The following is a 15,429-nucleotide window of genomic DNA, read 5'->3' as shown; positions in this document are numbered from 1 at the left end:
CAGGAAGCTACTCATTATCTCCAAAAGAAAACATGGTACAGAGGACAGATAAATTTATAGTTTTTTTCACATCTGTTTTGTTTCAGTTACAGGCAGACATCCATCATGGGAAATTCCCATGACAGTTCCATGGAGATAGGGCCAATTACTTAATCCTTTCTTGCCTCAGTTTCCTCATGTGTAAATTGGTATAGGATATTATCTTGGGCCTGTGTGGGAATTAAATGGGAGAATGTTAGTAAGTGTTCTAAACAGAACTTGGCCCAGAGCACATGCTTAATCTATGTTCACCATTTTCACTGGTGCCATTAATGCCATAAGAATAACAGGGCTTTTGAGTCAACTTTGCTACTTCAATCTGTGGGGTCTGTCATCAATTGAGGTTTCAGATTTTCTTTCTATCAAAATAAGCACAAAAATAAAACTCAGATCCTATATAAATAAATGAAAACTAAATATAAATAAACAAAAATTAGCTCCCAGAGAAAAGAAGGTAGCATGTATCCCCAAGTTAGTTTATCACAACATTGCTTTAGTTGAAGGTTCTGAACCCTGAAAAAAGGTGCAGTTTTAGGAGGCAGTATTAGTCATCTACTTTTATTTATTTATTTATTTTGAGATGGAGTCTTGCTCTGTGGCCCAGGCTGCAGTGCAGTGGCATGATCTCGGCTCACTGCAACCTCCACCTCCTGGGTTCAAGCAATTCTCCTGCCTCAGTCTCCCGAGTAGCTGGGATTACAGGCGCCTGCCACCACACCCGGCTCATTTTTGTGTTGATAGTAGAGACAGGGTTTCACCACGTTGGCCAGGCTGGTCTCAAACTCCTGATCTCAGGTCATCCACCCACCTCGGCCTCCCAAAGTGCTGGGTTTATAGGTGTGAGCCACCGTACTCGTCCTTATCTACTTTAATAATAGATTTATAGGTAATAAAAGCAATTATAATTTTTATATTTGCTAGATCTTATAACCTCAAGTTGTGATGCACAGCACTTTTGTATACACAAATAATATTTAAAATAAATGTACAAAGTAATATCACTCTGCTATAGCCATTTCATCTGTTCACATATTCTGCTTTCCATAACCTGCTCAAAATGACCATTGGGAAAATCTAGTTTTTCTAAGTGACTTCAGGAAAAGTCCAAATGTCAGAATAAAAAGTTGTTTCAGGACTGTGGAGTCCTGAATATGTGTGTCATCACCCATAGCAGCTGTTTGACTAATGTTGAAAAATCATATGTTTACATAAGGGAATCATAACATCAAAGACTGATGGTACCGATATTATAAATGATTATTGAGATAAGCATTCTGTGACCGTGAACTCTACTTTTACCTAGAAGTAAAGGAAGAACTAATAGCAACTAAAATTACTAGATGAAATATAAATGTATAAATGTATTTTACTTTTACCTTCAAGGCTGTTGTCAGCCATATGATAAGAGAGACAAAGAAATGATGCCCTATTGAGCTTGTTTCATCTACACAGAAATAAATAGGCTGAGTAGCCCGGGATAGAGAGCTCAGGACTTTAATGCCCACATGAAATGCTGATAGTTATTTATCCACAAGAAAATGGGGACAGCATGAATATGTGAGCAGGCCCTCCCAAGATCCATGCCTATCTTCAACCAGCCTCTCATTTTAGGATTTAACTTCCACACTTAGTTGGAAGGCAGATCTATGGGTGGGCTCCTATCAGGTGCTGGCTTCATCTTCTTTCTGTACTAAGGACAAATATTTTCTCTCATTTCAACAAACATTAATTGAGTAGCCTGTGTGTGGGGGGCACAGTGTTATCATAGAGGTATGAGGATGATATACTCTCACCAATAAGGAATGTGAGAAATAAAAGGCAGTAACCTACAGATGGCCAATGTGCACAGAGCAGACTGTGAGGAGCACAGAGGAGCTGGGAGGTGCCAAGGAGACCTCCAGGCCTGACGCCTAGGGTAGGCTTGCCCCGGGGAGCCCCAGGGCACAGGACTTTTGAACCAGGCTTTGAGGACTTTGCCGGACAGAGATCAAAGAAAGGGCAGAATAACTGTTAGAGGTTCATCCTTAGAAATGGCAGGAGAAATAATGAGTGGTGCTCAGACTCTAAGGAGCGTATGAGTCAGGTCAAGTCATAGCAAGGGCGGAGCAACCTGAGATCAGATAATGAAGTGGTGGAAGCACAAGTGGACAGCCCTACTCCATGTCCGGCTGCACTCTACACTTCACATGGTCACCTTGCAGGCTCATACCAGCCAACCAGGAAGGTCATACAAAGATCTCTCACTGGGCCAGGTGTGGTGGCTCACACCTGTAATCCCGGGACTTTGGGAGGCTGAGCTAGGAGGATCACTTGAGCCCAGGAGTTTGAGACCAACCTGGACAACACAGTAAGACCCCATCTCTTAAAAAAATGCAAATTAGCCCAGTGTGATGGTGCACACCGATAGTCTCAGCTATTTGGGAGACTGAGGTGGAAGGATCGCTTGAACCCAAGAATTCAAGGCTGCAGTGAGCTATGATCACACCACAGCACTCCAACTTGGGTGACAAAGAAGTGTTAAATGCCCCTCCTACCACATGAAGACCCTGTCTCTAAATATATATATATATATATATAAATACACACACACACACACACACACACACACTCTTCACTGCTTAAGAGTTGGACTTCATGTGGTAGGAGGGGCATTTAACACTTCTTAATGAGAGAATAAGAGGGGGAGAGACAGAAATATTGCTGTTCATCAGTGTGACACTTTAGGAAGGTTAGTTGGGCAGTAGTGTGGGATGGATCACAGGTAAGCAGCAGGGAGGTACTGAGGCCAACAGTACAAAGACTCTCTGGGGACACAAGACAGCACTACAAAACAAGGCCCTCCCTCGTGCAGGCTTTAACCTTCCACTGCCACCCAGGGATGATCAAGGTGCTGGTGTATTAAGGAATACGGCAGGTCTCCTTTTAGGCCCTATTGTCATTATCCAGAAAAGAAGCAAGCAGGACCACGATGTGGGCGATGACACTAAACTGTGGAAGTAGCATGTGATTTTTCTTTGAAACCAGAGAGTTCCCTGATTGCTCTTACAGAATGTACAACAGGGGTGTGGCGCACCTGTTTGGTCGCCGCACAGCGCAAACCCCTTGCAGGAGGGTGAGCACACAGACGGGCAGGAGCAGGAACCGGGGCGAGCACTTTTGGGCTCTGGCCCCACAGCAGCATCTAAAGGTGGGTATCTGCGACTTCTGAAGCCCAAGTGGGCATGTGTTACAGTGTGCTCCTTTAGCTTTGCCATCTGCAGATGGCTTGTGTGTTAATCAACTCAATGGGCCCTCTGCATTATTGCAAGGGCAGGGGGCCAGTGTGACAGCCTTCTGCATCCTGAGCTCTTGCCCAGTGTCCTGAAAGAATCGGATCACATGTGGGCTTGAAAGATGAGTGCAAGGTTTTATTGAGTGGTGGAGGTGGTTCTCAGCAGGATGGGTGGGGAGCCAGGAGGGGAGACAGAGTAGGAAGGTGATCTTCCCCTAGAGTCAGGCCACCCAGCAGCCAGACTCTTCTCCAACTGCCCCCGCTGAACTCCCCTTAGCATCCAGAAATCCCTCCTCTTTTCTCTTTCTCTGCCATGTCGTTCCACTATCGCTGCTCTACTGGTCTGTGTGCCTCCTCATCTCCTTACTTGCGGGTCTCATCTGGAGCTTGGGGTTTGGGGTTTATATGGGGGTAGGATAGGGGGCATGGCGGGCCAAAAGGTAATGTTTTGGGCACGAAAACAGAAATGCCTGTCCTCATTTAGGGCTTCAGGTCTTCAGGCTTGAGGGTGGGGCCTTTGCTGGGAACCGCTGTCTTCTACTTAGTACTTCCCTGTCTCCTGTCCGTTATTATCTTCACTTCCACACTCCACTCCATCTAAACATCATTCTATGCCTAATAAAGGCATTGGTGCATTTAGTCCAGATGTCCTGGACATAAATCCATTGATAAACATGACACATGCCCTCAGATCACTTATGGTCACCTTTCTTTAAGCCCTATTCCCCTAGAGGTCAGGAGCCCTCTTTCCTCGTTGCCTTGGAAAGAACCCTGTGCCTGATGGGGGAAAGAGCTGTGGGTCAAGATCCTCATTCAGAGCCTCCGACTCCCATCTGTTCATGCCACAGTCTTTTAAATCCTGGTATGTGCTGGAGCTAACACAAAAGAGCCAGTGGAATGCTTGGAGCCTCGGTTTGCCAAGCTTTGGGTTTTGAGGACAAATATCATGATCATAGCCACCACCACTGTGTATACCACGGCAAAATAATTCAAATGCCCTCCACACCCCTGGATTAACCCTGTTCCATGGGATTGCATAAGCCTAGAAGTGAGTACTTGCTGCTGATCCCAGAACGTGGAACACACTGCTAGTCAACACTGGCACACAGGCAATTGCAACCCCACCGCCTGCAGTGCCAGCGCATTCATGGCTGGGGAGGCCACTGACGCAGTGCAGGGCAGCATTTGGGGGGCTCTGGGTGATGGTGGTGTTGAGCCCCTGAGCTGAGTGCTCAGCAGGAACCAAACACTTCATGATGGCTGAAACTGGGTGTGGCCGGTTAATCCTCTGGCAACTAGTAAGGCACACCAACAAGTTACCTGCTTTAAAAGGAGAGAGATGGCATTTATAGTAGATTAAGTAGATTTTCTTTTATTGCTTTAATAGTTCCCAGCCAACATTTGCTTTTGCTTTTCCAACCAGCAGAAGTGATCAGAAAATGATTAGAATTTCTCCTGCAGATGAAATTCAGATTTTGCATTTGTGCTGTTTTATGAACTGAGACTATCTTAAGAGCCAATTTATGGTTTTCTCTACTAAAATTAGATTTTAAAAAAATAAGGATATACAGCAATTGGAGGATGCCATTAACGACTTGCCTTAAGGCAATAATATACTGTGTTTACCATTTTCTTTTTTAAAAAATTAGCCTTAAGTTGATATCATTTAGAGGAGAGCTGTGTTCCATGTCATTCAACAAAAGCAGAACTGAGAAATCTTCTGTGGAGTTTAGACGGAGAACTACTGGGGCATTTGCCCAGGACATTCCCCTCAAGGTCAGGCTGTTTCCAGAAGCCTTGAATCTCAGATCTATTCATTCCCAAAGCACTGCCCTTTTGAACATTTTCCTCTCCTGAAATTTAAACCTTTAGGAGCGCTGATATTCCCTCTCTTCTCTCTCAGCCTGGAGAATCCCATTAGTAAAGCTGTTATCGAATCACACCAGAGCTTTCCATCCAGCCCAGTCCTCACCAAACAGCCATAAATCTGCGGCTATGCAAAGTTAGCTCAAAATATATGTACCTCTTTCTCAGAGCCAGGTTACATCTAGTGAGGCACAACTTTCAGGCTAAGAAGAAGCCATTCTTCTGAAGAAGAATAACAGCACTCATTCTTTTCTTATTGCTCAAAGCAAGGCATTATGTCGATTGGTTCAATAGAGATTGCTTTTGTCTTCAGAAATAATGCTGTGTTGTTCCTGTCCCTGAACTACAGGAACCTACTGGCATCGATTTGCCGCTGCTGGATCCTGCGAACACCATCACCACGGTCACGGGGCCCAGTGCTTTCAGCATCCCTCTCCCTATCCGGCAGAAGCTCTGTAGCAGCCTGGATGCCCCCCAGACAAGAGGCCATGACTGGAGGATGCTGGCCCATAAGCTGAACCTGGACAGGTGGGTATGGTCAGGCCCCAAGGCTAGCTTCTTTCTGTTAGTGCTCTCCAGGACCAATAACTACTAGACGTAGGGTAGCATTTATTTTTTTTTTTTCCATCCACACATCTACTTAGTTTTTCATTTTGCAAATATGCATTAAGTTCCGTCCTTTCAGCATCCCTCTCCCTATCCGGCAGAAGCTCTGTAGCAGCCTGGATGCCCCCCAGACAAGAGGCCATGACTGGAGGATGCTGGCCCATAAGCTGAAACTGGACAGGTGGGTATGGTCAGGCCCCAAGGCTAGCTTCTTTCTGTTAGTGCTCTCCAGGACCAATAACTACTAGACGTAGGGTAGCATTCATTTTTTTTTTTTCCATCCACACATCTACTTAGTTTTTCATTTTGCAAATATGCATTAAGTTCCGTCCTTGTACCTTGCACTGCAGGCTTGCAAAGAGTGCTAAGAGACATTCTGAGCTTATTTGGCATTGGTAAGTATCAAGTTTCATGATCCACTTTGCAAAGCTGGTGGGCTAATTCTCCAAATCATACAACCATTCACTACCGTAATTATTGCTCCTCCTCTGCAGTTGAGCGGGACCTAATGTTTGATGAATAATTAGCAAGCTAACACCGCCTTGAGATTAAGTTATAGACTCCTGGAGCCTCTACTTTGTGGAATGTCACCGTCACTACCAAACAAAACATGTGACATGACCTGTCAAAGATTATCCAAGCCTGGACTAGAAAGAAAACATAAGTGTCTTGATTTCCTATTTAGAATATGACCCATAGACATCTCATCTCTTAAATTATCTTACTCAGACCTGAGGTTCACAAAGTTCAACATCACGTCTCCTGTCTGGGGCTGATCTAATTAAGCATGAGCTAGTTATTTAGGATGGCTCACTGTCAGTCACAATGGGACCTGGATACTTAAAGACAAGTAGAGAGACAGAAAAGTTTAGCTGAGGAAAAATAGATATGTAAGTCACACCGTTGAGCACATTTTCTCTTTCCCAATTACAGGTACTTGAATTACTTTGCCACCAAATCCAGCCCAACTGGCGTAATCCTGGATCTTTGGGAAGCACAGAACTTCCCAGATGGAAACCTGAGCATGCTGGCAGCTGTCTTGGAAGAAATGGGAAGACATGAAACAGTGGTGTCCTTAGCAGCAGAAGGGCAGTATTAACCACCATCCTAGAAGGGGAAATGAAGGACAAAAATGCACAGGGAGTCTGTGGCCGTCCAGGGGAATCACAGTGGAGGAGGAAATCCAGACGAGATCAATGCGCTTCACAGGCAAGACTGCAGCAGGAGCCAGAAGGAAAACAGATACAACTGCCAATGTACATGCCCACTTTACTCGGACATCATCACGGGAGTTAAGAAAAATTGTGTAAATTTGTACCTTGAATTTAGCTATCAACCTAATTTTCCTATTAGTTGGGCTGTATGCTGTGTGGTACAGGATCTTACAGTTTCCTAGGAAACGCTTTTTATTGCTATCCAGATATATGGATAAACTTTCTTAACAAACCCAATTTCTACAAATGTTGTTTACATCAAATTGGACAGGGATGCAGACACTGTCCATGGCTCGTTCTATTTTTGTTCAAATCATTTGAAGTTGAAGCTGTGGACGGTTTGTTGTGTCTATTTCAGATTAGTAATTTACAGAGAAATCAGACTTTTGCTACAAATCGTGTGCATCAAGTGTCTCAGATAATCCTCCCATCAGTGTTCTGTTTCTAGAACTTGTAGAACCAGTGTTACTGTTCGTATCAGGGAAGTGGAGAATCTAAGTGTAAAAAAGAAATAACTAAGACTCCTATTCCTTGGAGGGACCCTTCTGGTGCCCTTTGGGAATAAAGCTGTAGCATTGCAGGGAAGACAGTGATTCATGTTTAACCCCACAAACATTTTTTCACAACGTGTGTTTGTAATATGCAATATGAAGTGTTTTTTTAAAAAAAGGTATTATTATTATTATTGATAAGTATTTACAGGTATTCTAGTAAAAGGATTTTTTTTTTAACTTCTATTTTTGTTAGTGGTACTGTTAGTATTTGGGTATTGACTAGACCTGCCCCACCTTTTCACCTATCAAGGTGGGTGTGGTCATCAGTTTAATTCAACATGCATAGCTTCCTTGACCTTTTACCTTTCTTTCCCTCATTCCGCCCCAGAAAGGTGATAAATGCTCACTGGCTTTGTCAGTCTGTTCCTTCAGCTTGCTCAGGCAGGGTCTTTCTCCTCTGAGTCTTATGATGAGATGTGTTCTCTATGAACTTCTCTTACTATTGCCATTGTGTGGCCCCACGTCGACTCCCCATGGTGCTCTACTTTAGAGGCAGTGTGGTTGGAGGAATGGACTCTGAACTGGAGATCAGGAAACCAGTTCTCATGTGGGTCTGTCACTGTCTCATTGCGCCACCTTGAGAAAGTCATTTAACCACACTGGACCTCAGTGTCCTCACTAGAAAGTGAAGGGGTGGGATTAGATCATCTCCACATTCTGAAATGCTCAACTTCCACCATGATGCCTCCGGTCTCACTCATCTGTCTGAAGACCACAATGGACTCTGACCTAGATCATTCAAAATAATCAGCTGGTCTTTTGCCCACGCTATGTTATGCCTTTCAAATAGTTCTGACATGGAAGATGATTATTCTAACCTGCATTATGTTTGTTTGGCTTGAGTCGCTCTGCATCCTATTGCATTATGCTGTTCACTGAGAGATGACATCCCTTTATTATCATTTTCTTAGCCTCTCTTGGGACCCCCCTGCCCCCAGTCTTCCTGACTGGTTGCAAATTCTGTTTTACTATTGTCTTGGCATCTTGATATCTAGACCACTCCTACAAGTTTATCTGGCAGTAGGAACTTGGTGCATTTTTTCTACACCCCCGACCCCCACCCAACCCCACCCTGAATCTTTGCTGTCATAATATTCAGTAGCATTTATAAAGGCTGTCTCGTTAGCTCTTTAAAAACTGTTGTCCTGCAGAATGTTAGTCAACACACTACTTTGTGGAAACTAACTATTATGTTTCCTTGGGACCATCACAAGCTCTTTAACACAAGGACTCAATTCATTCAGCAGGTGGGGATTAAAGAATCAAAGCCCAGTAGCAAAACCAAAACGGAACAAGCAGACATGTGTATGAATCAGAACCTTTAGAACGTGACTGTGGTTTACTTTTAGGCTGGAGGCACACAAGTTGCTGAACAGATTTGAATTATACATGTTCTTCCATCTTTCCATGTTTCTGCTCCTATTTTGATAGCATCTTGATATTGATGCCTCTGCCATCCTCATCCCCGAGGAACTGCTGATACCTTGCTATGGAGTCTCTTCTTTCATGCTTTTTATTCCTTCTGTTTTGGACATACATTCTATAAAACCTCTCTCAGTCCACCCCCGCATTAGGATTTCCATATTTAAAATATTTGTACACTGACTGGGGAAGGGAGAGATTGCACTAGTAAACAAGTTCAGTGGATAATGTTTGTAGCAATGAGTAAAACTGCATTCTAAATTAAAAATCAAATATATATACCCACAGTTATACACATACATTTTTTAAAAGGAGGAGGAGGAAAGAGAGCTACTGTCCATTCCTACATTTTGAAATAAACTTGTCAAGATTACTCATCAATACTGGGGTTGTGGAATCATCTAGGGAACTCAAGAACTAGAATTAACTGAATGCTGAAACTTCTATGCCTAGTGAAAATGAGAGCGGAGCAGCTATGTAGCTATGAAGATGAATCAATTCCATAACTGTTACTAAAATCTTTGACTAAAAAGTCACCAACAACACAGAAATACTGAACACAAACAGGAACTGTTTTACTAAAGTCACTGAGAACCCTTGGGGTTCACTTCAGATGCTTGTTTTTTGGTTCAACCTCCCAACACCAGACAAAGGAAACGCGACTGATTTCTTGTGTGTGGTACTCATCTGCCAGTCATAGAACTCTTAATGTTTCCTATCAAGTGAATGACAACTTCCACACATACACTATTTATACCAAATAATTTTCACTACAAATTCTGATTTCCTTCTGCTTTGGAGTAAAGTAATAGCTGTTAGATTGCTTTCAAACTTAGAAGGTCCAGATATAACAGTTCATTTCATAGGAAGCCACTTCATCAACTATTCTGATACGTCCTGCTTCTTTCTACACCGCTGGAGAGGCAAGTTTGGCTGGCTTCATTTGGATAGGAAAAAAAACTATCATTTGTGCATGCTGCCATCTAGTGGTGTGCAACACAATCTAACCTGAGTTTAATATTCACGAGAATGTGTCTGACAAAAGGAATGAAAAGTTGTAGAGTTCAAGGACCTTTATGACAAACAGATGTGGGAAAATTTTCGCTTCAAATTTATAATTTTCTTATTCTCACTTGTTTTTCATTTGCATCACCCATCTCAAAATTAGGTCATTGTGAGCCTAGTACATCAACTCATTCCTACACAACACATCTTAAGTTGCCTCTTGTAACAGAGCTATGTAAAATCTATATAAAACAGTCTTTGCAGAGTTGTCATTTTTATCTTTATGGTTTTCATAGGGGTTTGTATACTTTAAATCTCCTTAATATTTATCTTTGGAAATGTAAGAAGTATCTGCTTAGAAAGAAATAAGTCTTATATATGCAAATGGAATACTATAGGGAAGAGAAAATTGGGCTTGTTAATCAAAGGGAAGAAAGCAGTTTATTTTCTCCTGAATTTGAGAATCCAAAGGCAGAGGTTCCATCCTGTTTTTATCTTCTTCTTATCACACTCATTCAAGTTTCCTTAATGTATCTGGAAGGAATAGAAAAGTTGGATTCAGAATTGACAACTGGCGTGGTGATGACAAACCTGTGTAACACCAAGGTACTCACAGCTAACAGCTGTTTCACAAACAGCATCTTCCAAATGAATAGTCGTCAGCTGTGCTACGCAGAAAACCCCCATCCTGCTATGAGCAAGTTCGGGTCTGCAAAAACTGGACAACAACTTTTTGGGTGAGGTGTTCAATATCAAACTGCATCATCAGCCATTTTCATATATACTATTTTATAGATTTAAATCTCTCAACTATCAAAAAGTAGAGCAATTTTTAGGAGAAAAAAAATCATGGGGACTGAGTTCAGGACACTGTGAAATTGTGCGACCAGTGATTTTTTTTAAGGTATTTTTTTCCTACAAGTAAGATACCTGAAAAGTGAATGTTTTGAGGGTGGAATCAAGACTTTTCACTTCTGGAGAAGAGCAACAAGGCTCTTGTCTCATGTGTCCTTCTGTGTGTCTCTGTCAGCATCACAGCAGCTGTGCTCTTGGTCTGCTTACTCCTCTGTAATCCAGGGATGCAGAATGGAGCTAATAAGATGATTACCATCTCCCCAGAATTCACAGGTCTCTGCCTCTATAAGGTCTGCCCCTATGGGGCCAGGAAAATATAAACCTATATAAGGACCTGCAAGAGAGCGTAAAGAAGGTAGAAAAGGTTTACTTGTTGGGTTTTCAAGCCTTCAAGTTGAATGAGTCTTAGCTTTTGCTTGGCAGTTGTTCTGGACAAGTCATCAGTTTCATGTGGAGAACTCAGTGCAAGCCCAAGGCTAACGAACGACAGGGGGCCCATGGAAACACAGCTGAAATGAAATGGGGCTTCATCCATCTTCTTTGAGAATGGAGGAGCTTTTGTGAAGCAGAACATCGTTGCTCAAGATAACGGTTGATGAGCATTAGATTTTGTAGATCTAATAAGGAAAATATTTTATCTCAAGTTAACAAAACTTTTTTTATCTTTCGAGTGCCTCATAGGACCAACTATTACTCTTTGGTTTTTATTTTTCTTTTTGTATTTTTTTATATATGCTTTAATCTTGCTGAGCTAATGTTGACTGAACTCTTTAGAACTTTGCCTCTGTGCAATGAAGTAATGTTTCTCTACCCTAAGAGCTCTATTTGTATAATCTCTGGCTGTAATGATCACTTTGGAAGATTTCCTTTGCATCTCTAATTATTTTTTTTAATGGAATAAGGCATAAGGGGGAATAAATATATTGTAACCAATGTTATGTAAACCCATATCCATACAGGCCAAGGAAGCCAAATGAAGTCATTAATATTTCCAGAATTCTAATGTGAAAAACCTATTATTTTTGAAAGGTGGGGAGATGACTTTGTGTAGCACTGGGTGGGTTTTCTCTGCAGACTAAGTCTAGCAATGAGCTTCCAGATCCTTTAGTTTTATCAGCCTTGTGCTTACACCATTTTCATAAATGCTACTTGAACAGCCTGTCTTCATAAGAGTTCATGGTTCCTAGGTTTTCCTGTCACCTCATTGTATTGATCTGTGGTAGGATATTAACGGGCTCATTCAACAAATGTACTATTTAGCATGGTTAGGGGGCATCAGCAGGACAAACCAACAGGTACTCTGCAAGTGTACTGGCACACCAAGCCCAGCAATTATTAGCAGCTCTTCATAAGCCTGCTGTCTACTCAGATGCTTGCCTGCTGAAGGGACCTGTCCAGTGATCTTCTGGAATCCCAGGTTGGGAATCTCTGCAGAATATCGTGAGAGCTGTGGCCCAACTAGCTTCTAAGTAGAAACAAGGAAGCTGCCCTGAGATATCGTCAGCTGCCCACCTACCATAGTGTTTGCTACTGAATACCAGCCTTTTAACATGCCATTTCAGATCTGTCCTTCAACAAAAACATAAATTGCAAATCATATAATTTAAGGGTCTCTTACAAATATGCCTAAGTCGTGTGTCATTTTTAAGTTCCAAAGGCCTACTGGACTAAGTACTATGAGACCAGCTGTAGAAGCTGATGGCACTGATCCGGAGTGGAATAACCCTCAGTACTGGTGTTTAGAAGATGAACTGTAGGCAGGTTTTGCTGATCAACAGCCTAAGGATGGATAGGCTCTCTTCTGGCCTCTGATCCTGAGCACATGGAGGCAGCATCAGAGAATCGGGACCTGAGCTATATAGGTTCTCAATGTGAAACCTGTTTAGAGTGACATATAAGAGCAAGAAATCTATAGCTGGTATAAAATACCTTTGCCTTCTTTTCTATTCTGAAAGTAATGAATGGTATCTGTACATGTAGGGGTAAAAACTCAGATAATTCCTCCAGGCCATGGATAAAAAAAAGTACAGCAGTCAGAACACGTGGGAACAAGTGATTTGCATTCTCTTCTTCATGCTTTCCTAGACCTGCTACTGGTAGTGCAGCCCTCGCCCTCCAGACATAATGCATTGAGCCCAGTTTCAGGGAACATCACTGTGTGATGTCACGATGTTATATGTGTTGAGTTTAATGTTGAGCTGAAGCAAGCTGGTGACCTTCCTCTTTGTGCTTTGTAAAGAAGACACCAATGTTTGTCAGAGAAAATTCCCCAGCAGTCATGTTGAAGAGGCAGTGTCATCCACCTGCTGTCCCCTTTGGAACAGTTCAACTGCAGAAAGGTCGGACTGAGGTTTTGTGCTTTATCGTTTTTCTTTTTTAAACAAAACATGACAACCTTGGCTTTTCTGATATGGAACACTTTTGTTGTTGTGGAGTTCCCTCTTGCTGTATCTTCTATGCAATTCCTTTTCTAAAAAATCCCCGGTGGAGGCAGAGTGCCCTCCGGACATCTGTCCGGCGCCTTGCTGAGTGGTGGAGGTGAGGGATACCAGCTCTGGGTGTGCCTCTTTTCTCTCCCTGGCTGCCAATCCCAATTTTTCCTGCAGTCCCCTTCGTTTGTCAATTGCCTGCATTTATTCTGTCAACCAACATGTACAAAATGTAAGAAAGAATTTTTAAACAGGTAATAAATTATATTTATAAGCAACAAAGTGCTGCCTCCTTCACTTTATAACAAGGTTCTCCTGCGTGTTCAGAGTCGCCACGTGTTTCTTCAGTGGGACAGAAAGGCTTCGGGTCCTGCGTGGATGGTGATCACAACCTCCTGCAGGCACAGGATGAGGTTCTAGAATGTTGCTACTAAAAAATCAGCTCCACACTGGAATCACCAGAGGGGCCTTAAGAAATAATGCCAGGGTCACACCTCCAGAGATTCTGATGGAAGTGGTCTAGGAGTAGCCTGAGTCTTGGGCGTTAAAAACTCCCGGGTGGTACTAATGAGCAGTTAAGAGTGAGAAACAATGTCTAGAACTTCTGCAGAATTCCCTGGGGCGGGAGCTTCTAAAGAGTGTCAAGCCCTGCCCCCAGAGATCCGATTTTAAATGAAGTTTGCAAACAACTATACTAATAGGTAGGAAATGAAAGGTGAACAGCTACCAGCAGAGGAGTTCAGCTTGGTACAGGACTGCTGGCCACTGCCTTAGGGCGAGCAAGCTAAGGGCTCCAGCTGTGAGGTGAGAAGCAGCTGTGAGATTGAGGACTAGAAGTGAAGGCAGCCCTGTCCTCTATGAGAGAATGACCTGGAGATGCTTCCTTAGATGGACTGCCACCTGCCCCCACCCCTCCCCTCAGCCTCGGTGGCAGAAGGGTGTAAGCCATTGCCCAGCACTGAGAAACTGGTCCATGCCATGGACTGGAAGAAAGTGACATAAAACAATCGATGCTGGGATCACGAATTCAAATGTTTCTTCAAGGCTAAGGAAGTAATGGAAATACATAAACTGGAACCTGGGTAAAAATCAAAGGGAGAAATAAGGGCTGCAGCTGAGCTACAGAATTCAAATTCCATATAAAAGAATGAAAATACAATGAAAACAATAAAACACTAACAAAAACTGTCCTTTACATAGAAAACCCATGGTGGCAAAGGCTCAGCCCTGTTACCAGACCGCTAATCCCTAATTAGAAGCTTTGGTAGCTGAGATTCCTGCTGAGAAGGCCTTACCTAGGATGGCATGCATGCATTTTCAAAGACTATTCACTGAGGGCCCAACCTAAGCCCCTGTCTTTGAGTGGAGGTCCCTGGAGAGTTCTGAAGCTTGGCCTCCCTCTGTTCCCGTCTCTCAGTACCAGCATATGGATGCCAAGCAAAGAACCTTCAGCAGCCCCAGAGATTCCCACAGCTAAGCTCAGATCAGAACCTAAGGTAGAAATTAGGAATCACTTTGCAGAGACAAAACTTCTGAGAGCGTGGTCATCTGTACCTTGCTGCTGTGACCAGATAGAGACAACAAGCTTGCAGCTTACAAAATGACCAATGCCAAGAAAATAACCTTTTTTCCTCAGCTGAGATTTACTGTCAGTATGCCTGTGAGTTCTGTGAAGTTTAACTTGAGCCCATGACACACAGAAGTAGGGTGCACAGAAGGTGGGAGAGATGTACCAATAGCAAATCTCAGCTGGTTTTAAATGTTGCTAATTGTAGATCCTGCTAAACTAATGGCAGGAAGAAAAAGCAGCACTGGCCGGGCACAGTGGCTCATGCCTGTAATCCCAGGACTTTGGAAGGCTAAGATGGGGAGATCAATTGAGTCCTGGAGTTTGGGACCAGCCTAGGAAACATAGCGAGGCCTCGTCTCTACTAAACATAAAAGTAGTCAGCCACGGTGGTGCATGCCTGTAGTCCCAGCTACTTGGGAGGCTGAGATGGGAAAGTCACTTGAGCCCAGGAGATCGAGACTGCAGTGAGCTATGATCATGCCACTGCACTCCAGCCTGGGCAAGACAGAGTGAGGCCTTGTCAACAAAAAAAAAAGAAGGAAAGAAAGAAAAAGAAAGAATGAAAAAGAAGAAAGAAAGAGAGAAGGGGAGAGAGGGG

General features: G+C 43.1%; 1 protein-coding gene across 2 annotated transcripts in view; it reads left to right on the top strand.

Moving 5' to 3' along the window:
* Nucleotides 1-13,543, top strand: part of UNC5C (unc-5 homolog C (C. elegans)) — a 388,250-nt gene extending 374,707 nt beyond the window's left edge. For both annotated transcript variants that reach the window (XM_011932900.1, XM_011932892.1), the window contains 2 exons: nt 5,526-5,704; nt 6,716-13,543. In XM_011932900.1, coding sequence (XP_011788290.1) covers nt 5,526-5,704; nt 6,716-6,881 — 345 coding nt within the window. In that variant the 3' untranslated portion in view covers nt 6,882-13,543. The remainder of the gene's footprint in view (nt 1-5,525; nt 5,705-6,715) is intronic.
* Nucleotides 13,544-15,429: the final 1,886 nt, after the last annotated feature.

The sequence above is a fragment of the Colobus angolensis genome, unplaced genomic scaffold (genome assembly GCF_000951035.1).
Source record: "Colobus angolensis palliatus isolate OR3802 unplaced genomic scaffold, Cang.pa_1.0 Scaffold123, whole genome shotgun sequence".
Taxonomy (NCBI): domain Eukaryota; kingdom Metazoa; phylum Chordata; class Mammalia; order Primates; family Cercopithecidae; genus Colobus; species Colobus angolensis.
This window is presented reverse-complemented; position numbering and strand designations above follow the sequence as displayed.